General features: G+C 35.4%; 1 protein-coding gene across 4 annotated transcripts in view; it reads left to right on the forward strand.

Annotated features, from left to right (window-relative positions):
- Positions 1 to 23,521, forward strand: part of CCSER1 (coiled-coil serine rich protein 1) — a 656,129-nt gene that overhangs the window by 397,920 nt on the left and 234,688 nt on the right. For 3 of the 4 annotated variants that reach the window (XM_064651914.1, XM_064651915.1, XM_064651916.1), the window contains one exon: positions 4,440 to 4,517. In XM_064651914.1, the coding sequence (XP_064507984.1) occupies positions 4,440 to 4,517 (78 nt within the window). Of the gene's footprint in view, positions 1 to 4,439; positions 4,518 to 12,019; positions 12,331 to 23,521 lie in introns of those variants that run through there. The other variant, XM_064651917.1, reaches the window with a different exon arrangement.

Consider the following 23,521-nt stretch of genomic DNA (forward strand, 5'->3'; position numbering starts at 1 on the left):
TAACCCTCAGTGAAATCTGTATTTGTGCATACTTGGATGCATTCCCACCAAGTTTTCCCTTGTTTTTCTCCTGATCAGTGGGCTAGTCTCCTTGGGGATGATCACACCCATTTGCCACTGTGATTCCAGAGTAATGCCTTGAAATTTGTTGTGGCTTTTGAGCACCTTAGTTCTCAGTACATTTATCTGCTGAGTGTTGAACCAAGCTGTAGCTGTTTTCTCATCCTGTACTAAGGAGACAGCTTGGCTTTTTGCTGGGCTTCACAAAGCATTTTCAAGTGTGATGTGATTCAGCTGTACCACAGCTGATCACTAGAGCTATGCTGTATATGTTATGTTTTCTTCCCAAACTGAAATTCAAACCAGTAGGGACTCAATTTCTATGGAAATAGCTGTCATAAAGTCAATTCTGTAGCTCATTGTAGTCTGTAAATTAGGTAGAATAGATGGTGAAAAGCAGGATTTTTTCTGTTTGTTGTCCCTTTGCTCTCACTACCTAACTGCTGCTGTTGATTAAGTTTAATCCCAAAGCACATAAAAATTAAAAGATTTTGCATTTTTATAAGTCTTCTGAAGAACAGCTTTTTCCCTCCAGTTCTGTGGTGAACATAAGTTGCTATTCACAGTGGGGTAAATGCCTGAAGCAAGAGAAACAATGATTTGTAAGTTGTAAATCTGACCGCAGTGTTTATGACAGCCATAGGCTGTTTTGGGTATATGCTGAGAGAAAATTTAAAAAGACCACATTTGTTTTCATACAGTTGTACAATAATCTGTACAGACTATAGGAGAGAGAGAGATTGAGTCTTTTGAGTATTAAGAGATTTGAAGGCTAAAAGTTAATTTTACGATATTATTCTTTTTTAATCTAAGTAAGAATAAAGGTGAAACAGCTAGGAGGTGAACAGTAAAACAAAACAAAAAAAAAAACAAACCACCTTTTAATATGCTATCAACTAGACAAAATAGATTCCTTAGGGGTGAAAGCCACAGCTGTACTGTCCTGTAGGCTTCTGTTTCCTCTAAAACAGCTGGAACAGTAAATTTTGCTCTTTGATTTAGTGTGAGCACTCAAGGTGATTTTCAAGCATTTTCTTTTTGGAATTTGCAATTAAACGAAGCACCACAAGTGGTCACCATGCTGTCACAGGTAAAGAAATGGATGAGAGAATAGTCACAAAAAATAACTTTGACCTATTCACAGTCAAAGCTATGAAAATTGTTTTGATACTCTTCGGTTTGGAGAAGGAACATTTTAGAAAGCCAGTCTCATGTTTCAAGATGATTAACCTGTATTGATTCCCTAAAAATAAGTAGTCTGGTAGTAACTGACTCGACTTCTTTCCTACTATTTGTCTTTCAGTGATGAAGACTAAGGCCTTTTCTCACTTACTCTTTTATTTCACTTTTCTACTTTAATATTTTTACTTAGATGTTATCAGCTGATGTCTGTTATCTTCCTATTTCAGCACCTTTTGGTGATTTATTACAAGCATAGTAATAACATAGTAAGTATTCAAACAATTACGCTCTTGTAGTAGAGGTAGTAGTTTGAGATATAAACTACATGTGAACTTATTCCAATGTGAAGAAATAGATAGGAACATGATCCTTATTGGTCATGGTCTAATGCTTTTCACTAAGGCTGTTGAAATACTAGAGTCAGTAATCTCAGTAATTTAAGCAACTGCAAATGATTGAGAAAATGTCCTTCCACATAGTTTTTATCTCTCTCTAACCCTAACACATTCACGCTCTCAAACACACACACATGTGTACGTGAGAGGGAGGGGTGCAATGAATGTTGCTGGTAATGTTGCAGTTAGGATTGCTAACAGCTCTTCTTACCTTTTCACTAATTAGGATGAACCCAGAGAATAAAATTTTTTCATGCTCTTATCCGTATCACCTGCAAATGTACTTACATTATATTTATTTTAGTAAGAAAGAATAATAACACACAGAATGGTAATGCTCTATCTTAAAAAGTCCTAAAAATATTTTTAAAATAAATTATTTGGTCCCTTCTTGGTCTTTAGAGAGGCAAAGGTACCTATTTTGTTTACGCTGTAAAGAAAAAGGATAAGGAAGAATCTATTTGCAGTCTTGTTACTACATAATATCTTATAGAGGAGGTGGAGCTGACTCAGACAAACACAGAGAAAGGGCAGAAAGCAGGAGGATGACAACTGAACCTTCTGTGATTCCATGAAATCTCTCAAAATAAAAATTGTGGCATTAAGGAATCCCCTTGTACTGTGTTTTGACTTTCTCTAAATCCTTACTTTGTAACACAGACTTACGAAAAAGCTTTTGTGAGCTTTTTGATGTTTGGGGAGATGATAGAGTGCAGCATTTGAAGTTAGTGGCATGAAGACTGGATCACATGTGGAAAAAGTCACTAATTATTCAGGTCCACCAGGAAGCCCCTGGAAGAAGGCAACTTTGGTGTTTTAAAATGGCAGAAAGGTCTCAAGGAAGTTTAAGGACTTGAAAAACCTTAAAAAAATGCTTTAAAGTGTTACTTTATAATAGTAACTGTCTCTGGGAGTAATGATGTGAAGGCAATAGAAGGCTGCTGTGGAAATATATGTCCAGGTAACTTATTTCTTTGTTATGAATTAATGTTAAAGTGTGCTACCTGGCTTGTAAAGATTTTTCATTTCCTGTTTTGCTATAATTGAGAAAAAGGAAGACGTTTTCGTTCCAAATGTGTGTTTGCAGTATCTGGGCACCTGGAAATTTTCAGTCTTTCCCATTTGTATTAGTTAGCTTACTAAAAAGTAAATAAAAAGTATTGCCACGTTAATGTAGAGTCAGAACTTGGATGTATTAAAAATGGATCTCACTACACATATGTAGTTAAATGAGCAGCTCAGGGAAAGAAGTGGATTTTGTTATTCCAGCCTTTCTAGATTTCCTAGTTAATTGTTTGCCTTAATGAATGTTTTGACTTCCTCTGTGTTTTTATCCCCTGTTTCTTCAAAACATATATTTGTCAATCCACAGAGAAAGAACGCAAATGTTAAGTTTGATCAGATGCACTGGACCTAGTACTGGTCCAGTCATAATGTTACTTGAACATCCAGTGTCTGTATCTGTGTTTGTAACTAGAAAATTCATGGAGCTTCTGAGCAGTAAAATGTGATTAAATAATAGAGTAAATATGTAATAATAGCTGTTTTTTAAACACATAAAAATGCTGTAGGCACTGCACTAGTAAATTCAAACCTCGAGAAGATGAAGCTTTTCTGTCAGAAGTGAGATTGCCTTTTTTATGAATTCAGTTTTAACTCTAATTACATCAGCAAATTGGGGCACAAGTATCTTATACAAGTGAAGAGATGAGTCTGAATTCTGTTTCCCCCCACCCCTTGTTTAAAAGGTTGAAATAGTAGAGATAAGGGTTACTTAGATGTTGATGTCTTCCTATTGTTTACTTAATATAGCAGTGTACACATCTTGCCTTGAAATGAGTAACAGGAGAACTTGAAATCAATTTACTTGAAATTCAGTTTAAACAAATTCTGTTTTATTGTGATACACACCTGTCTGTAACATTAAAATACACTTTTGTAGATCTTGAGGAATTTGAGTCCAAGATAATTATTTTGTATGGATACAGCTGAAAAATAAAACTGTATCAGTAAGTAGTAAAACATAAATCAATACAGTAAAGGACTTTACTGATTCTCCTTCCCCTCCTGTGTGCCTTTTCCTGCCTTACCCCACATATTTACAGTTGTTTCATCATATGCTTTCTCCTGGAACCTAAAGTAGTATACATACAGGTTTGATGAGGACCAACATTTCTGCTTAGTGATGAGTTTCAAATGAAGTATCAAAATCCTTTTTTTTTTTTTTGGTGAAACATAATAGTGTCAAAGCAGCAAGATATCTTTGCTCAAGCCTGTCTCAGAGATTCCATGTCACACTTCCAAAAGTGATTGAGGTACAGAGGGACAAGGATGGGAAAAGCAGAAACTGGTACAATATCATGTTTGCATCAGGGGAATGGAAGTCATCTCAGCGTTGTGATCTGCAGTGGAGTTTGCATATTCCTTAATGTTTCTTAAAAAAAAAAAAATTGTTTCTTTGCTATTGGAAGGTGCTGATGTTTGCAAGAGTTCCGGCAGCTACTCAGTGCTTTGTACCTGTATTTGCTGTGCTCCGTATCAGGTTTCAGTGACATCCTTCTTGTGGGCTCAGCTGTACTTCATAGTTGGACTGTCTGAGTTCACCCTCTGTTTAAGAGAAAGATAAATTTATAAAGGGATATCACAGTAAGGAAATCAACCTCCCTGTGAGAATAGTGCCATACTAAATCTATATCCTAACAACTGTCCATGCATGACTTTTGAATTTATCTGGATATTTGTAGCTGTAAAGCCAGTGAGGAAAAACATGACTCACCTGTGCAATGTTATTTTGTTTTACAGGAAAAGGCTCAGTGCTTTCAGAAGGCTCTTCCTTCCCAAGCAGATAAATCCACGCAGACAGAACTTGTATGCCATGATGTAAGTAGCTGTATTAAACAGTATTTTTTTATCATCTTTATGGGTGTTCAGACTTCTGTCAGCTGGTTTGCCTCTGCTGCTGTTGTGTCCAGATACTAAAATACCTTAGGAAACATGAGAAGATAATTACAACTACCTGTCATCACACCAATGCTCTGCTAATTTTAGGCTTTACAAAGAGCTGAGAAATAGCATAAATGAATGTGGAGGATATCTATTAGTGGATTGTAATTTTTTTTTTTCAGTATTCATTTGCACACTTACTGATGCTTTAATTAAGTTATTATGTTTATAATTGTCGTATGCTGTCCCAACAAGATTTGAATTTTGGAAGATAATGGAGTAAGTACGATTTTGCCAAGTGATCTTAAAATTCCATTTCCTGAAGAGCATCTCTCAGAATTTCTCCTAGAATGTGAATTCATAGTATGTATCCTCATGCAAGAAGGTAGTCAAGGAATATTTCTTAACTGTAGAAATATTTTTTCCCCCAGTTTTTCTAACTACAAGTATTTTGTCTGTGGGATGTTGCTTAAATATATGCAAGAGATTCACTTGTTTACATGAGCCTTTGAATAATCTTTGATTAAGAATGCCACTATGTGGAATATTTAGCACAGTTCTGTTCTGTGATCTGAGCAGTTTAACAGTAATTCTTGCCAAAAACTGTTCTGCAAAATCAGGCTATGGCTGTGCATTGGTATATATCAACGTGCTGATTCAAATTTATGAAGAGAATGATGGAATTAAAGCAGGTTTTGAAGCCTTCCTTTTGGTATGTTTTGTATCAGTGGAGCATTAAAGTTTTGTCTTCTGAGTCTTTGCATAGTTTTCTTAAAATAGAAACATAAAAGTTTCATGTTCTAATCTGAAAAGTTTTTGAACCAAAGTACGCTTCAGTGTTTTTTTTCAGACTCTTTTAAGCTGATCAAACCAGGAGTACTAACATTTCGTTTTAAATAAATACATTGAACAAAACCGTAGTTATAATTATTCTCCTTATATGTATTGCTCAACAATTGTGGTTTGTTAGATGGGGTTTTTTGACTATTTTCTTATTTAGGGCAAATAAATCAGTACTTTACTCAATGTACTCATATGCACTGATTTCATGATTTTGGTTTGCTGAATATGAACTCTTATGTTCTACTTTGTCTATGAAATAATGTCTGGTGGAATTTACTGAAACTCTGAGGTGTGTATATATTACTGGTGAAAATGACATAATATTCAAAAATAATTAAAAACATTTTTGTATGTTGCAATTATATATCCATTTCTTCTGTGAGTAATTATCCTTAACAGCTGCTTTCTTATATCTTGGATGTCAAATAAAAGTCTTCCACTAAAATGTTAAAAAGCAATATGTGAGATTTGGGGGTTTTTTGTGTTGGTTTGTTTGGTTTTGGTTTGGTTTGTTTTTTTAACAGGTATGACTTAAGCATTTGATTGTTCTCTCCCAAATCAAATATGTGGTACTTATGCTGGAGAGATTCCTGCTGTTAGCAGATTGTATCTTTTTTCCCTTTTTTCAGTCTGCGTTCCCTTGGAGTTTGAGAGAGGAGGTGTTCTATCAATAAAATAAAAAATAAAATTACAACTCCCTCTCCCAAACAGGTACAGGTTTCTGGCTGAGATCTGAGTATTAAACATAATAATAACAACAGTAAGTCAAATAAATCCTTTTCTTTAGCAGCATCCTCTTCAACATTAGCAGAATGCATTTTTTAAACTTACCTGCTTAAAATGTCTCTTACTTTGTCATGGTTGCAATAATATATTTTTTTTAAATAGGCTGTTGCAATGCAAGAACAAAAGGAAATGTGGAATGTTTTTCTATGGAACAACGCCTCACCTGTATTTATCTGGTACAGACTATTTGTGCAAATTCCATTTCAGGGACTTGATTGCAGAGAAATTTGAATTAATATGCAGGAATAAGACAAGCCTGCTATCATCACCGTGAAGGGAATTGAGTGAAGAAGGATGTGCAAATAAATAGTATAAACACTTTTTGTAATATTGTTAAAACTTTTTACTCTTTTATTTTTTGGACTGTGCAGCTTTTCTTCAGAGGATAGCTATTAATGATCGGTTCAACTGTGTTTCTGTGGAAACTAAGTGGCAATTACATTTGTATTCTTTGCTTTTGTATGAGATTTTAAAGATCATGTTGTTACTGTGGCAAGTAGTATCTGTTCATCATTTTATTCAGGATGTCAGTAAATGTGTATAGCTACAAGAACATTGTGCTATTATGAAATAAGATTCAATAGAAAAACGTAAAACAGACCAGAGAATACAAGATATATTTTTCACTCCATTAGTCGCACATTCTGAGAAGAGTATACATTGAATACTTAAGATCTAGTTTAAGAGGTAAGCAGAAAATTTAAGTTCATTTCATCATCGTTACAGAGTTGCTGCTTTAATTAAAAAAAACAACTAAAATTAACCAACCAAAAAAATAACCCTCATGTTTTTTATTTTTCCTTAATTCAACTTTGGAAGCGAATACTAGTTAGGAATTTGCATAGCATTCTTTCATAAATGTTGTACAAATGTTGATATACACTTCATAGTATAATATTTCAGAAATGCTTAAGATAGTGCCATTGCGAATGGCTTGTTTTATATTTGTTCGTTTCACTGTATAATCTTAAAAGTTGCCTATTTTGCAGTGCAAAAAACTGAGACAGGTTAGCCCCAAAATAAAGCAATGCTTGGGGTTTTTTGACTTCTGGACAATGTCTCCAGTAGTTAAGAGACTATTCTTTAGCCTTGGAATTCATTTAGATGTGTCATTAAAAGTAAATGGAAGTTCTGACTTTGACTTAGATGAGGAATTAATCCTTTTGTCCATAGGGTGTACAGTAATGAAATAAAGCTGGAGGCTAATCTATATTTAGGAAGGAATGGGTGAAGAAATGAGGAAGTGCAGCATTTCAAAGGGAAGAAATGTTCTTGTTTCTGTGGAGCTGCTCTGATGAAGCTTAAACAGTATTAAGTGAATGTTTATGTGTTTGAGAGGTGATGGAATTTAATATATTGTATTTTATGTTAGCAGCCATAACATAATTACAGTCAGATTCTGGCTATCAAGATGATCAGTAAAGTTTGGATCATGCAATCTCCTGCAATACCTTTAAATTCCTGGATAATACTTCTGATAGATTTCCCTGTTTTTTTCCCATACAGCACACTTAGATTTTTTTAACTGAAATTGCTTTACAGTACTGTATTAGTAAGCAAGTGGAAGATAAAGTCTGTAGCAGTAAAGATAATGTTTCTCATAAAGAACTGTTTGAACTGGAAAGCACACTGTTTAATGTCTTTTCTATATTAAAATGATCTAATAGAAACTTAATTATGGAATTAAAACATAAAGTTTAAAATAATTTTTGATAAGGATGAAAGAGGTCTTCCATGATGAGAAATGCTACTGTGTTCTTAAGTGATTAACATGACCACTTTGCTGCTTGAGTAGATTGAAAGTAAAATACCAGCCCAACTACCCTATGTATTCAATGGAAGACATTAGAAAGTAATCAGGGTTTCTTAGAAGGCTTTGTACTGCAGAATGTCAAGGGATCTTCATCTTGTGATAGTCCTAAATTTATTCTGTTTTCCAATATGTCTACTGAGAATCATTTAAAACGCACTGGGAGTCTTGCATAAAGAGCCATGTGCACAACAGATTGATGTCAAGGCTGCTAAATAATAAATTATTAATGTGTCTTCAATAATCAATGCTAGTTTAACCTCCTTCACCTTTCTGGGCTTGCAGAGTCTTATTTTATTGAGAGACCAAAGCATAATTTCTTCCATGTCGATCAGGTTGCTGGAATGGACCGAAAGATGAATAGATACAGTCAACTAGCATTGGGACTGATTACAAGATTATGTTAAGGGATGCAACTCTAATAATGGCTTCTAGCTAAATAAGTAGTCCAAAGTATCATGCAGGCATCACACAAGCACGCTGCAGCATGTGCCCCTGCTAATGCATTTTCATTAAAATGTGTCTCAGAAGCAGCATTAAACAGTCACAGTACACTTCTCATTTCTGTCACCAAAAGAAGTCCAACTCGGCACCACTTTGTCAGTCTTTATCAGTCTTCAGATGAAAAAGTTTGTACTTAATTTTATTCTCCACAGAGTAGAAATTCTGAAGAACTGACATGATTTCTGCAGTCTTTTCTGTGCTTGCCTTGTGCTGTTATTACAGCTTTCACATCTGAGAACTGCTATTCTCTTTGTTCTTTGTCTTTCATACTGAGAGTAAAGCTGATGTAAACAGGTTTTGGACTGGTCCTAAACTCATTCCATATTTAATGAGAGTTTTTTCCAGTTTAGTGATCCTTACGTTTTGTATGATGCTTCTAAAATCTTAGACAACAAACTTGTGTGGGATTGCTCGCAATCTGCTACAGTTTGGTTTGCATTGCTACAGACAAAAATTACCTTTCCTTGGTGATCACCAGCCTTGTGTTTATAACAGTGCTCTGTGATATACCAGAAGGCACTGACTTTTATCACCTGTACAATCATGCAGTATTAAAATCCATACTGATACATATTTTAGGGTAATTGTTTTGTAGCTTACTGTGAATTGCCTTGGACATCGTGCCTCCTTTACCCTCTTAAAGCCTGGGTACTACTTTTTCTAGAACCTCTGAGTTTCACTGGGAGGGAGTGGAAGATATGGAGGAGGATGCTCTAACTGTTCCCCTCCACCTCCCTTCTATGCTCCTTATCCTCCCTGGCAGCCAGTCAGCGTAGCTTATGGATGCTGTGAAGGGACTGTGTTGCATTGTCCTCTACTTTAGGAGGGCAGGGGAATAGAATACTGAAGTACTTGAACTTCTTGAACTTTCCAGTTTAATCTAAATACTTTCCTGCCCACAGTATTGCATAGTTTGTTGCAGTGTGAAATGAGCTGTATTTTGCCACTTAAACTAGAAATGCATCCTACTTCTGCTTCCCCTCCTCGCCTTGGAGACTGATGTCCATCTGCTATTGCATCTTACCACTAGATTATTTTTCTCCATTTATTTCTTATTTTCTCTCTCAGTTTATTTTCTAATGTATACAGTGAAATAACACAAACTTATGCATAATATACCTTTGTCTAATGCAATTTTTTTAAAAATACCTTTAGAAATCAAACAAGCTGTTAACTATTTTGATATTTGCTTTGGTTGTATGTCTATGTACCTATTCATATCTGGATATCCAGGTTGTTCTTGACATGCTACATCCTTTCCTACAACTTCCTATAGAAATCATTTTCTCTTCTTATGTGCAGTTTCCTTTTTTTTAGTATACAATTTCAAAATACCATTTTAAAATCCACATATGTTTTAAGGTGTCCTACTTATGCAAATTGTCAAACTCTTCATCCATTAATAGTGCAATGTTATGCTGAAACTTTTTTTGGTTTTAATGATTGCCTTCCACCAACCCTGATCAAACACACTGCGTCCCCATCAAACCCCTATGTACTTGGTGTTTGAATTCCATTCAACCACGAAATATTGAAGATGAAAGATTTGTTACACCTGCTCACAATGGGTATAAACAGTTCAAGTTACTGGTGCTGAACTTGCCAGAGGACACACGTGCTGAGGGTTTGGTGTCTGTGGTGCTGTGCAAAAAGTGATACAAGTTTTCACATAAAGAAACTTCAAAAGTAACTGGGTTCTGGGACAGAAACTGAGGCTTGCCATATGGAAAAGACAGGCTTCTACTAACCACTTTAATTCTGTGGCAGATTATCGGTAGGTTATTATGCATTTAATTTTGCCACCTTTAGGAGTGAAGAACAATAAAATTTGTGTTCTGTGTGGTGTGTAGTTGGTATGAATGATCTTTAGTTTTGATTTGTGGCATGCAAGTTGGTTTCTGGCTGCTTGTGTAAATAAACTGTGTACCGCTTCAATATTTGGAGTAGTAGGTGGTTTGAGGATATAATAGCTGTTTCCTTGTAGACCCAAACTTAATATAATGCTGTAGTCTCTGTATCTCTAAAACACTGTTTTCCTGTAATATACTCTTTATAAACAGAGTAGTGTTCTTCTTGCCTGTTAAGTTTTCCATCTTTCTACTTTTTCTACATTTTTCTGTCATAAACTTCTTCTGTCTTGATATCTGCAGTTATGCTGCTGCTATCTTGCTTTTAAAGTGCAATAAAATATGAGGTATATAGAAATATTGACCAAACTTACTGTCACTAACTTTTGCTTAGGTGTCTTGGCGTGGGGGAGAGAAGAAAGGGAAGAAGCAAAGAAGGGTGTTTAGTTATTGCTACTTATTCATCCTAGAAGTTATTTTTGCTTGTTTTGTTTTTTTTTAAGACATAGCTTTTCCCACTTTTTCTGCTTTAGCTCCATCACTGTGTGCCCGTTATAGTTCTCCAGAAGTTTACTTTTTCACTTTATATCTGTAAACTATAACCATTTTGTCTCATTTCTTGTTTTACTTTAATTTCTTTACTGTACTTAGGAGTATGACTTACCAACATTTTATTGCAGTAGTGTATTTTCAGTGTGTTATAGTTACACTGTTTCTGTCATAAAGATGCTACCAGACAGTTCATGACATCTCTCAGCATGAAATAAATGAGAGTTAGCCCTAGAATTAATAGCATGTTCTTACTGTATCCACTCTGACCTGTTAACTCTAAGGAGAGAAAGAAATAGGATACTGAAAAACAAGATGTTGCAATAGTTTTTATTTGATTTAAATTAAAAAGACATCCTTGTTCCACCAGATTATACCTTGCTGACTCATGCATTATGCTGAATACTAACAGTGTCCTGTTTGTAAGGCTGGAAAATAGCAGCACTGAAGCCTTTTCAGTGTTGTTCAAAAGAGTGAAGTGGGAATTTAGTGAAGTGTGCTCAAAAACTGTCAAAATTCTAAAAAATAGTAAGATTTTGCAATAGCCTTTGAATATATTTTCTTAAAAATGAGAAAAATTTTTTTTCACCTTGAAGAAAAGATCAACAAAGAAAATTGAAAAATGAGTTATGGATAACCACTGCATTATAAGACATATGTATGGGTTTTGTTGTCTTAGTACATTTGGAGTGAGTGTTTTTTAATACAAGATGATCTGCTGACACAGTTTTATCGTAATGTGGAAGTGGTTTATGTTGTATGTAGGTTTCCTTTATTAGCATAGACTAGCTCATTCTGGTGACCTTTTTCCAGTACAAACATGGCATCTCTTGTATGTAACTGTTTTCTAACTAGAACCGTGTCAAACCCAAGCTGATGAGTCATATTTCTGGTTTTGTCTGCCTTGTCACTTAATTCGTTGGTATGTTGATGATTAGTGTGAAAGAAGCTTTATTATTACATGCTGCCTGCATGACTGCATACAGCAGAAACAATCATTTTTCATTTAACCTTGTGTTGCCATCAAACCATGCATCACTAAGATTTCATTTCATTTCTTCTTTTTTTTTTTTTTTTTGTTTCTTTGTTTGTTTTTAAAGGCCCTGTGGAACTCTTCATGTTCTGAAGGCTTAGTTTACAAACCTATCAGCATCTCATTGGTTCCATCATTATTAAATTAAAAAACAACATCTGGACACTCTGCACTTATGGATTTAATTATATTCTGCTGTATATGAAATGAACTGCAAGTCACCATTGCTGGCAAAATTCTACTACTTATCGTAACATTTGTATTATGAACAGTCAAACCACCTTTTTTGGCAATATCTTCATTATTAAATGTATCTATGAATAAATTATTAGTAAACCATCACAAAGTTATTATCTGAAATAAAAATTGTTCTTATCATTTTGTGCATTCAGTCATCCATTGGTGATTCACTGTAACTGAGAAAATCCTTTGCTGATGCTTGTCTCAGAGATTGAAAAAAGTGTCTTCAACATCTAGAAACCTGAGGAAAACATTACTTTTTAAAACATGTATTTTTTTCTTCCAGTAGCAATACTTTTGCACGAATTGTGAATACAGGGTCAGGACCTTTCAGTATGTGGTCTATCTGATGAATGTTCATAATGATGTATATAATTCTTATGTGGGACTCAAGAGACATTTCTGTAGGGTATTAGGTAAGCTTTTACAAGGCCAGAATTTACCCATCTTTATCCCAGGAAATAGGAGAGCTGATCCTAAAAACGTATACTGATTTTTTTTAATCCATTGGAATAATGGCTTTACTTTCTATCTAATTTTCCTGCAGCTTCTAAGAGACATTGCTAAGACAACATTAATGTGAGCAAAGTAAATGTTGCGTCTGCTGGACATGACTGTGCTACTTGAGTTGATAGTAGTTGTTGTCCAGAGAGGGTGGGGTGGGGAAGGGTAATTCCTAGTTCATGGCATTATTAAGCAAGAAACCACAAGCAAACAGTGAAGTTCACCACAAACCCTGTCACCACTGTTAGTTGCTTCAGTGTAACCTTACCCAGGAATGGCTTAATTCACCTGAGGATGTACTCTACACCCACCCTTACCAGGTAAGATAAGAAGGTGCTTGTGCCAGCAGTATTCTTTAACCTTTCCTGCTAATACTTTTTCTTACTGAAAAGATACAATACTTGAATCTTATTCTTCTGCCATTTCAATCAGGCCTCATAGTATGTAGTAAGAACAGTTACTCAGCTGGAGCAACTGTTAGGCACCTGTACCTTTAATTTCAAACAGAGGACATACTGCACTAATTTAAAAAAAAAACATTTCTGCAGTTTTTCTTAAATGGAGCTGAACTGAAAATAAAAGCATTCAGCTGAATATTCATTCAGGATCTTTAAAGCAAATGAACCTTCTTCATAGGTGATGTTGCATTATGTTGTCTGAAATTCTTTACCACTTAACATAGTGTTATTGTTTATCAGTCTTATATAATCTTTTCTTCTTTGATCATAACGGTCATCTTTGGCATCCTCTCTTGCCCTTTTGGTCAGGCTGCCTGAAACTTCGTTGTGGGTTTAGTTGTGTAGTTCTTACTGTGTTTGTTGGAAGTATCTTGTAAAACCAATTAGTAGCAAATGCATAATTTAAAGAAACTATAGAAATGAGCATGTGCATGTTATCTTTTTGAACTTAACCTGTTACCATTCTTCCTTCTCTTCCTTGGTCTAGAAAATCCTTTTTGTAATCATTGATGAGCATAGAAATGTCTACCTCTTGCTGCTGTTATGATTGACAAGTTCTATTCTAACTTCAGGGAGACACAATCAACACTTTATATACATAAGCAAGACCTTAATGCTAGTTTAATTAAACTCTTAACAGTCTGATCAAAGATTTTTTAAAAATTATTGTTGCAATACAGAGTGATACTAGCACATCTAGTTGAAAAAAATAAAAAAATTAAATGTACATTATGTTCCCAGTACCTGTCTCTTTCGTTGATGTATTGCTCAGTCTTGCACAGACTCTTGTGATCTGGAGTCCAGTGGCTTCTAGTTTGTTGTGGGAGTGGGAGCATTACAGTAAATCTGCTATTACAACTCCTTGGAAGGAGTCTGATAATAATGTTGATTTCTTTCTCCTCATTCTGGAATCCGGATGGAATCTCTCTAATATGTTTGTTAACATGTTGTACACCTTGCTCTTTATCATTGGTTGCAAGTTTATGTGATATCTCTGTTATCCTTACAACTGGTTTTACCATGCTCCAAAGATTTCTTTCCTTTGATGGTGAGTAACTTCATAGTCCTGGAGCTCTAAAACCTGAACAGCTGGTGCAAAAAGGTGATAGTAACCTGGTCATTAGATAACTGCCCTTTAGAGCTTAAGTAAAATATCCTACAGATATCCAGAAATAAAATATTCTGTAAATATCCAGGCAGGCCAGGCAAAACCAAATCTTGATGCCTGTGTCGTTAGCTTGATCCAAAGCCTACACCTTGTTCCAAGCAATGGCAGCACCGTGTTAACAGAGATACAACACTAAAACAGTATTGGCAAAATACTTTATTCTCATTCTCAGCATTGGCATTTAACAAGTACAGGAGTTTGTTGTTTTAACTAGCACACATTGTTTTTCTCTATTTGATGCATTTCAAGTGATACCAGATAACCTGAGTTTGCTTTCAGCGCTTTCCTCCAGGGACTTGTGAATGTGCGAGTGCAAGGCTGTTTCACACAGCATAGGAGGGGGAAAAGTAGAAATTGAGGACTGAAAAGTAACAAAGGTGCAAAAATGTTACAGCTAGAGCAAATATTCTGTGGTAAATGTTGGAGAGGCTGAGAAGGAACATGAGTGATTTTAAGAGGAGTCAGATTATAAGCACTCAGAAAGGAAGACGAGTCTCAAAAAGCCTGGGGTAGGATAGAGAGGCAGAAAGGTTACATTCTGCTTGAATTGAAGGGAGTTTTTTTTTTTCAGTCAGTGTTTTTTTTTGTTTGCCTTTTTCATTTAATTTGATCTTCTGAAGCAATTTCCATATGAAAACACAGAACAGTGTGAATACTGAAGTATTCTGCTGTACTTCAGTAAGCATTTGGGCCAATAAAGAATTCCTGTAGCTTACAATGTTTACAAAAGGTGTTAAAAATAATTTGTAACGTAATCATCGAGGTTGTTCGTGGACATAGATGCTGTGTGCATAGCGGGCATAGGTGAAAGAGCTGGAAATTTTGTTTTTCTTGAGTAGATAGGACATCAATGGCTTACTTCTGGAGCTGAGTTTACCCAGTGTTGACCACTAGTTTTTAGGTTTATTTACAGTATTTGGTCACTTAGATAATAGTTTAAACTGTTCAAGATGCTTTAGACTTTTATGTGAGTGTTAAAAGTTAGGAGGACAAAACCAACATATGCCACTTCTATCTCTAACCTATTACTAGTATTTTCTCAATAGAAATGCAGTGAGAAGTATATCCAGGCTGTGTACTCGTCCTTCATTTTAATACAGTGCTCTTTTAGTATTCATTTATTCATTTTTAGTAATGGAAGCTTCTACTTTTTAAGAGTCAACAGAATATTAACATTAATGATAAAACAGCAAGAAGGAACATGAAGGGAAAGGATTATAAATGATATTTGGGGAATAGTAATATGTTTCTTTTGTAGTGTACAAAAAGGCATTAAATTTAAAATGAATCTACTGGATATAGCAGCAATAAAAGAAAAAAAAAGTTCTGTTTGATTACTAGCAAATGCATTGCAAAAAAACTTACAGAGATATATTTTTGTGTGTGCGTGTATTAAATCATGCTGAAGATGAAAGTGCCCGAATTAGATACCATATTACAACTTTATATTCAGTACTAGCTTCATTACTTTCAGGGAGATTTTTATTCCTCTAAAAACATAGGAAAAGCTTGGTGGTGCTGTTAATGATAACTTTAATGATAAAATTAAGTGGTACCTTTGTATTTGATACTAAAGTAGAGGGGCTTGATCTGTATTGTGTAATGGTGCATCCATACTATATAATAGAGAAATGCCAACACCTGCACTGACATATTACATTTTGAGCAACGAATGAGGAATGCACAACTGCAACAGAGGAGCAGATGATAAAGGCAGTAGGACCTTCATATCTTAAAGATATGAAACAATTTTAAGTGCACACATCAAAGATGTGAGCTTTCCAATGTGCAAGTATTAGAAAGTGTCCATGTGAATATCTCTTTGTGTATGTGTGTACATCTGTATTTCATCTTCCAGTCTGTTAAATGATAAGGGAAAAAAGATTAATGTGGAGACAAATCTACTACTAGAGTCTTGTCAGGTTATGAATTAATTCTGCGAAGATAACCCCTAAGAAATTGCCAAATTTCAGCTTTTTCAGAAATAAAGACCACATGAAGAAAGAGAAGTTTCACTGGCTTGAGCGAAAGTTTGCAAATGGACCAATTCAATGATTCAGTCTGGCTCAATGAAGTCAACTTCTGAGATTCTGTATGTTTTGCAAGCATCCGGGTACTCTGAGAAAACTCAAGTAATAGCATAACATGATTAAAAGTCCTGAGACTAATGATGAATAGTTGGCTTTTCAGGCATTTTCATGTGTCTACTTATACTCCTACTCTCACAAGTTTGTTTTTTTTTTTTTAAAGGCTTGTGGAACTGTCCCCTCCTGACACTGGAAGTTGCTTATTAGAGAACAATAGCTAACAGGCTAGTTGCTTGCCAAAAGCTTGTTCATATATATGTAGAGCAAAATAAACCCAGGGATTTTTAATCATTTTGATAACTGGACAGAAGTGAGCCCATTTTTTTCTATGTGAGAAGCTCTCTGAATTGCAAAGCTAAATATAATATGAGCTGAAGCCTCAGGTAATGTTACTTATGGGACTCTGGAAATTATGAGAGCTTCCCAATGAACCTGAGCGCGGCTAAGAGGTTGTGTCATTTGTTCTTTCCTGGTTTTCAGTTGGGATCTGGAACTGAGGGTCTTGACTTTGCTTCGGGAGACACTCCAGTGTGGGCTCTCCATGGGCTGCAGTTTCTTCATATCCATCTGCTCCAGTGCAGTGCTCTCCGCAGGCCACAGTGGATCTCTTCTCCAGTGCCTGAAGCACCTTCTCTCCCTTCTCCGCTGACTTTGATGTTCACAGAGCTTTTTCTCACCTTTTTTTTTCCTTTACTCCTCTGCTCCCTGGTGTTTTACCCTTTCTTAAATGTTTTCACAGAGGTGCCACCAGCTTTACAGATGCTCGCTGTGTCATTTGTGCGGGTCCATTGTGGAACTGCCTGGAAGCATTTATGTCTGGCACAGGGCAGCCCATGATCTTTTCTCACAGAGGGCACCCTGCAGCCCTCCTTTTGCCAACACCTTGCCGCATAAACTCATTGCAAAAGCAACAAAAGCAAAGCATAACCCCGCAGCTGACCTGAATGGGATGAACGTTAATAATCTTATAATTGGTTTTCTTTATGTTAGGAAAATGCTTCCATGGAGTTACAAATCTGTTAATATGTGAGTATTGTAAAATGGTTGATTAGATGTGTGAGTTTAGCTCCATAGCAAATTCAGAAACTAGTGAAACAGCATAACTTTTGTTCCAAAATACCTGGATACACTGCGATTGGTGGTGTTGGTGATGACTGTAGTGAATTCATCCATCAACTTGCATTTGTTTTTCCCTACAGGAGCTGGGCATTGTGTTGAGTGTGTCATTCAGGTGGTCCAAGCCTCAGAAAAAGAACAGAAAAAATTACAAATAGTATCATTCTATTTAACTGTGTTCTTAGAACAGTTAGTCTTCATGAATTACACAAAAACATGGAGTGGATTAGTGTTGCATTTTATATTACTATTTTGGAAAAATCTTTGACCTAGTGATCTACCACATTTTTATTAGTGTATATGTGGTGATACTTCATCACAATTCTTGTTGAATCTGTACAACACTTGAGAGTGTGCAAGCTTGATGTCAATCACGTAGGAGTTGAGCAGCAGGCAGAGTTTGCCTCCCAAATTTGAACCACAAATTCTGTGGTAGCCATTTCACAAGCATCTGTCAAACACTGGCTATTTAATATATGGGAATAAACTGCTTGGCAACAGAAAAATAGTCTCTTTTAAAAAGTTGAATAAAACGTGTTTGCATGCATTGCTTATACCTGCTCTTCTGTTGCTACAGAAGTTAATTTTCAAATCTTTTAAAAACAGTACATATATGAACTCAATAGTAACTTAAACAGTAAAACCTTTCAAAATTGCCTTCTTCTGGAACTCCAAGATGCAAATTGAGTGATCTGACTGATGAAATAACATGGACAAGTAGCGTGAAAGAGGAAACAAAAACAAAACAAAGAGGATAATAAAACCTGTTATGAATTTGTCAGTCTGCCAACATTCATCCTGGATTTTCCTTACTTTTTAATATTTTCCTTTGCAACAAATATCCTTAGAGACCAGTTGGTATGTCTTGTGAAGTTCCTTATAGCTCAGTGCTCTTTCCCAAGATTGGCCAGTAGTAGAGAAAAAGCAAAACAAAAAAACCCCAAAACCCAAGAAAACCCCACAAGACTAAAACCAAACAATTAAAAAACCCAAAAACAAGCAAACGAAAGTATAAAGGGGCAGTAATAGTAAACTGGCCTGTTTACCAAATGAGATTGGGGATTTTCATCAACCTGAAGACTGATAATTGCTGATAGTCCTATTTTTTATGAGTTTATTACCTTTGAGAATCTCTTATCTTGAGAACATCCCTAAAGGAATGTATTCTCATTTACATTTAGTCTGATTATTCTTGTTTATGATATTACTTTAATTGATGTACTTCTTATCATATATAGTGGTCATAAAACTAGTATTCAAGGTTTGTGATTTTTAATAGGTGATTCTCAGTAGTTAACTGAAAAAAATGTATCTATATAGTTCACTATCTATAGTTCTGTCTTTATTGAACAAGCAGATAAGGTGGATATTGGGGCATATATTGATATATATGGGGCATATATTGATAAAAGAAGGTGACAAATGCTTGAATCTAAGAGATTTTTATACGTCCTTAAGCAGGAAGGTAAAAAATTAGTTGGCTGACTCTATTCCTAAACACTATATTTTTCTGGTTTCCTTTCTCTGGTTTCCGTGTCTGCAGATTTCTCTTTCTGTTGGAAATATTTGCAAACTCTGTTAGTGGTGGAGCTTTTGTTCTGGCTCATTATTTTCCCCTGCTGTTGCTCCTTTGCTCATTTCCTTTTATCTCGCTGTATTGTTTTTATTCTCTCTCCACATTATAGTCCCATTTGGCTCATCTTCTCCTTTCTATCTTTTCTATAAAACATAATTTTTATCACATTTGCTTCTAAAACTTCAACAATACCAAAAACCGGAAAGTCACAGTTTTTCTTTTAACTTCTGTTTTGTCTTAGGCTTTTTCCTACTTTGAGGCAGAAGGAAAGAGAAAACAATTACATCTTAGGCAAAACTACCCATACAGAATAATTCTCAAGGACTAGGAAGTCATATTTGTCCTGTAGTTCTGAATGCTAACTGCTATATTCAAAATCTAAGAAGAGAAAATAATGTTATTTTCAATTCTGTGGATGTTAAGGTAATTTTAGTTATCTTTTTAAGTGTTTATAAAATTATATTGGTTTACTCCATCTTGTATCAAGAAAAAAATTCCTGTAAAATTTTTTTACTCACCATTTGATTTTCTTGAACTATTTGTAACATATTCTGGAAGGTATATTGAGAAAACTGTACTGTATGCTGTCAACTTGGACTGCATAAAGTGCAACTATTTTCAGCTGATCGTGCAGAGGTACAATTTAATTAAAACACCTTTAAATTCTTTTTGGCATCTACAGAAAACTTTTTATACTGCCAGAAGACTTACTTTGCACTAGTGCTCATAATGTATTGAATTTTCAGTAGGTCAGGCTACTGTTCTGGCTAAACACAGAATAATTTCTGTATGTTTATCATATCATGTGTTTGTGGAAGATCCTAGGGCGGTAAATTGGAGGATGTGAAGAGAGCACTGATGTGATATTCCCCTTTCATATTGCTAGCTTGTACTTCAGAACAGACCTCATAGTTCTTGTTGTTGCACAATACCTGTAAAATTTTTGAAGCTTTTTAAAACTCTAGGTGAGTTACTTAATGTTATAGTAAAAAAAGGTGACTTTAATATTTTGACAACATTCAGCAGCTTCTCTTCTATCCAAGACACTTACTTCAGCTTTGTTTCTGTCCTGCGTTGTTCCAACTATTGCTCTTCTTGTCATTTGGTTGTAAATAGTGAATGCAATGAGCTGCTTTACTTCTGATAAATTTAGTTAATCTATGATTAGTACCAGTATTTCTGCATAAGCATAAAAAACATGTTCAAAGACTTAAGGCCATGTGTTCGTAAAATATTCATCTTCTTGTATTAATTTGAGTAGATTATTGTGGGACCAAATAAAAATCTTATTAAATGCACCTGGCAAAGCACACCCACTCAAGATTTTGCATGGCAAGATTTCACCTCCTTTTCATAGAAAACCTTTTAAAGGCCATGTTAAAGAGCTACTCTATTTTCTAGATAATTCTTGCCCAGGGAAGGCCTGATGCTGCTACAGATTTTCTTAGCCATCAGACTAAGAAAACTTCTACAGAAATATTTCCAGTGTACCGCTCAATATCTGTAGCCAGAGGAAGCTCTGTTTTGATTGAAGGACAAGGAAATGCGAACAGCCTGACTCAACTTCCACGTTCAATTTGGGATGCCAGAACATTATATTGAACTATCTGAGGCATTAGGGTGAGTCATTCAAAATCTCTTCTGCACATTTTCTTAGCGTTTTCAGTTTTCTTTTGCATATAGTATTTTCTTTCCCTTTTTTGCTAAAAGGACTGCCAAAACTCATTAAATATAACCCCAACAGTAATGTGGAATGTTATTCTGTAACCCCTGGTTGGATAAATTTGTTCCGCTCCGTGTGTGTGAGTAAGAGTTGATGTTTCAAATAAAGAGCAGGGAAACCTCGCACAGTGCATGACATTTTTCCACTCCTACATCTCTCCCAAGACTGAAGTTTAGGTCAGTTCTCACAGGTTAACAAATGCATTATTTCTGAAAAAGTTCTGCTGCCTACAGGAAACTATTTTCTTTTGGAGGGCGCAAGCAGGGGAGGCACTGGGATGGGGATCAGAGATAAAGACTCTACAATATAGTTAATGACACGTTCACTTTTTTTTTTTTTTTTGTATGTTTGTTGTATCTTTCTTTGAAATGTTCTCTGGAAACTTCCAGTGCTTTCACTTCTTATTCTTGCAAACTTGCCTCATTGACCCATTACAATTCTGTAATTCTCTAGTTTCTATTCCTTACTGTATTTCTTCTTTTTTCCCCCTTTTTCATTAGTTCCCAGACTTTTTCTTTGTCAGCACTTCAGTTTCCATGCTACTTCTGTGCTCATTTGGGAAGTCATCTTCCCCATCTGCAGTTCTTATTCTTACCTGAAATCTTTCTTTCAAATATGTCTTTATTATTTTCTTTGTAATCATATTGATAGTGCAGAACCAATAACTTGAAGTGTAAGTTTATATGGAGGTACCAGTGAGGTTAAGAGGGAAATCTTTTGAGTGTAGAATAAAATTTCCAATTGGAAAAAAGTTATTGCATATTTTTTACTAATATTTTTTGCCTTACTCAGCATCTCTGTCAGCTACTACAGAATAGGTTATATGCCCATGTTAAGAAAATAAGTTACATCAAGGATTGTCACAAAATCCTTAGGCTTCTTTTTTCTTTCCTTCAAAAGTGTGTTCTCTGGGCTCCTGGTTAATGTTGAGTTACTGCACCAGCTGTGGATTTCCTGAACACATGTTGAATTAGCACATTCGTGTTACTGATGCAAGTAAGGTTCAGCTGGCCCGCTGGCGCTTCAGAAATAACGATGATGGTATTTAGATGTTCTTACACTTTCCCATTACTGTTTGCTGTCATTTTCACCTACTTTGTCTTCAGAGGCCAATATCTGACTCCAGAGTCAACACCTATGGCAACAGTTTTGGCTGTAGTTGACAACTAGAGGATCCACATGACAGTCCCTGCTCTTTAATCATAGTCTTTGCAACAGAGGTTTCTGTATGTAAATGAGTGTTGCTTTGGTCCTTGTGCTATGGGGGAAACCTTTGCCAGTTAACCTTGGTTTTGATACAGCTGTCATGGAATTGCAGTGACCCTAGAAATTGCAGGAGGTCTTTTGCCTACTTATACCACCTTCTTTTCCACTAATTTGTATTATTTTGCGTAACTTTAGTCAAAATTAAAATAACCAAGAAAACCTACACATAAGGTATCTTTTAAGATGTTCCTTTAAAATTATTTTGCAGAGCTCTGTAGGGATGTGAAAAGTTTTGGGAGAGAGGGTATTTAATCCACAGGGCAGTTCAGATTTCCTGAATTGGTAAAAAAAAAGCTACAAGGGAATCTGTTCTTTAGTGTGCTTCATTTAGTCACCAACTAGATGCTATATTTCCTTGTAAAAAGTGGCACACAAGCACTACAAATACCATGATACGCAAAACCCCTCCCCAGTGTAACTGCTTTGAATTCAGTGTGACATTTGCAAAGTAATTGGTTGAATGACACGTGATTATAAGAAGCAATGTACTGATGTTGACACCCTCTTAATTTCAAGGAAGCTACATTTGCCAAGGTAGGAATTGACCAGTGGCAACTCTGGCTTTTACATGTTGACTAATTGCCATGAAAACTTTTCTTTCTATTGTCTGAATTATTTATGAGGCCTTAGGTTAGGCAAAGTTGGCCAACCAGTTTATGAGTATACCAGATTATACTCCCTACACAAGGACTACCGTTTCATTACTAGCCATAAATGGGAACAAAACCCAAATCACAGCATGCAGTATCAAAGGATCTCTAAGGCCAATATAATGTAAGATATCCAAAGAGCTTTTTTTTGGTCTGTTTTAATAACATTACATTTTCAAAGGGGTTAAGTTGCTTGCTGCAATAAATATTAACTTCAGTAACTTAACATCTTACTGTAGTTTGCTGTTTCAGAAAAACAGTTAGTTTTAGCAGCTCTAAGGTTGTGCTGATGAATATTTAAGCTTCAGGGCCTTCTTTTAGAAAAATGTAAACTACCATCTTAAACAGCATCTTTTTGGTGAACGAGGTCAAATCTTCACTGAAAATTTTGCAGACACATGGAAGTTATTAGGAAGTTATTATTCAGTATACTGAATTTGGTAGCACATCAGTCCAGATAGAAAGCTGTTTTTAATTACCAGCTGCAGTGAACATCATCCAAAAACCTAAATGTAGTTTCTGGATTTGGATCAAGGTAACTGTTGGAATTTTAGATATTTTTGTAGTATAAATGACCCAGGCACAACTTTTTATGCAAATAGGAGGAGCTGGTAGGTTTTGTAGAAAAAAATAATTATTTTTAAGTTTGGAGGAGGGGGTTTGGTGTTGCCTTTTTTTTTTTTTTCTTTTTAATAGAACTCTTTTTCATTTTCCATCCTTGTATTCTCAGTTACCACAATAGAGGTTTTCCTGTGTGAACCTTTTGTACATGAAAGGTGAA

Source organism: Pseudopipra pipra, chromosome 4 (genome assembly GCF_036250125.1).
Source record: "Pseudopipra pipra isolate bDixPip1 chromosome 4, bDixPip1.hap1, whole genome shotgun sequence".
Taxonomy (NCBI): domain Eukaryota; kingdom Metazoa; phylum Chordata; class Aves; order Passeriformes; family Pipridae; genus Pseudopipra; species Pseudopipra pipra.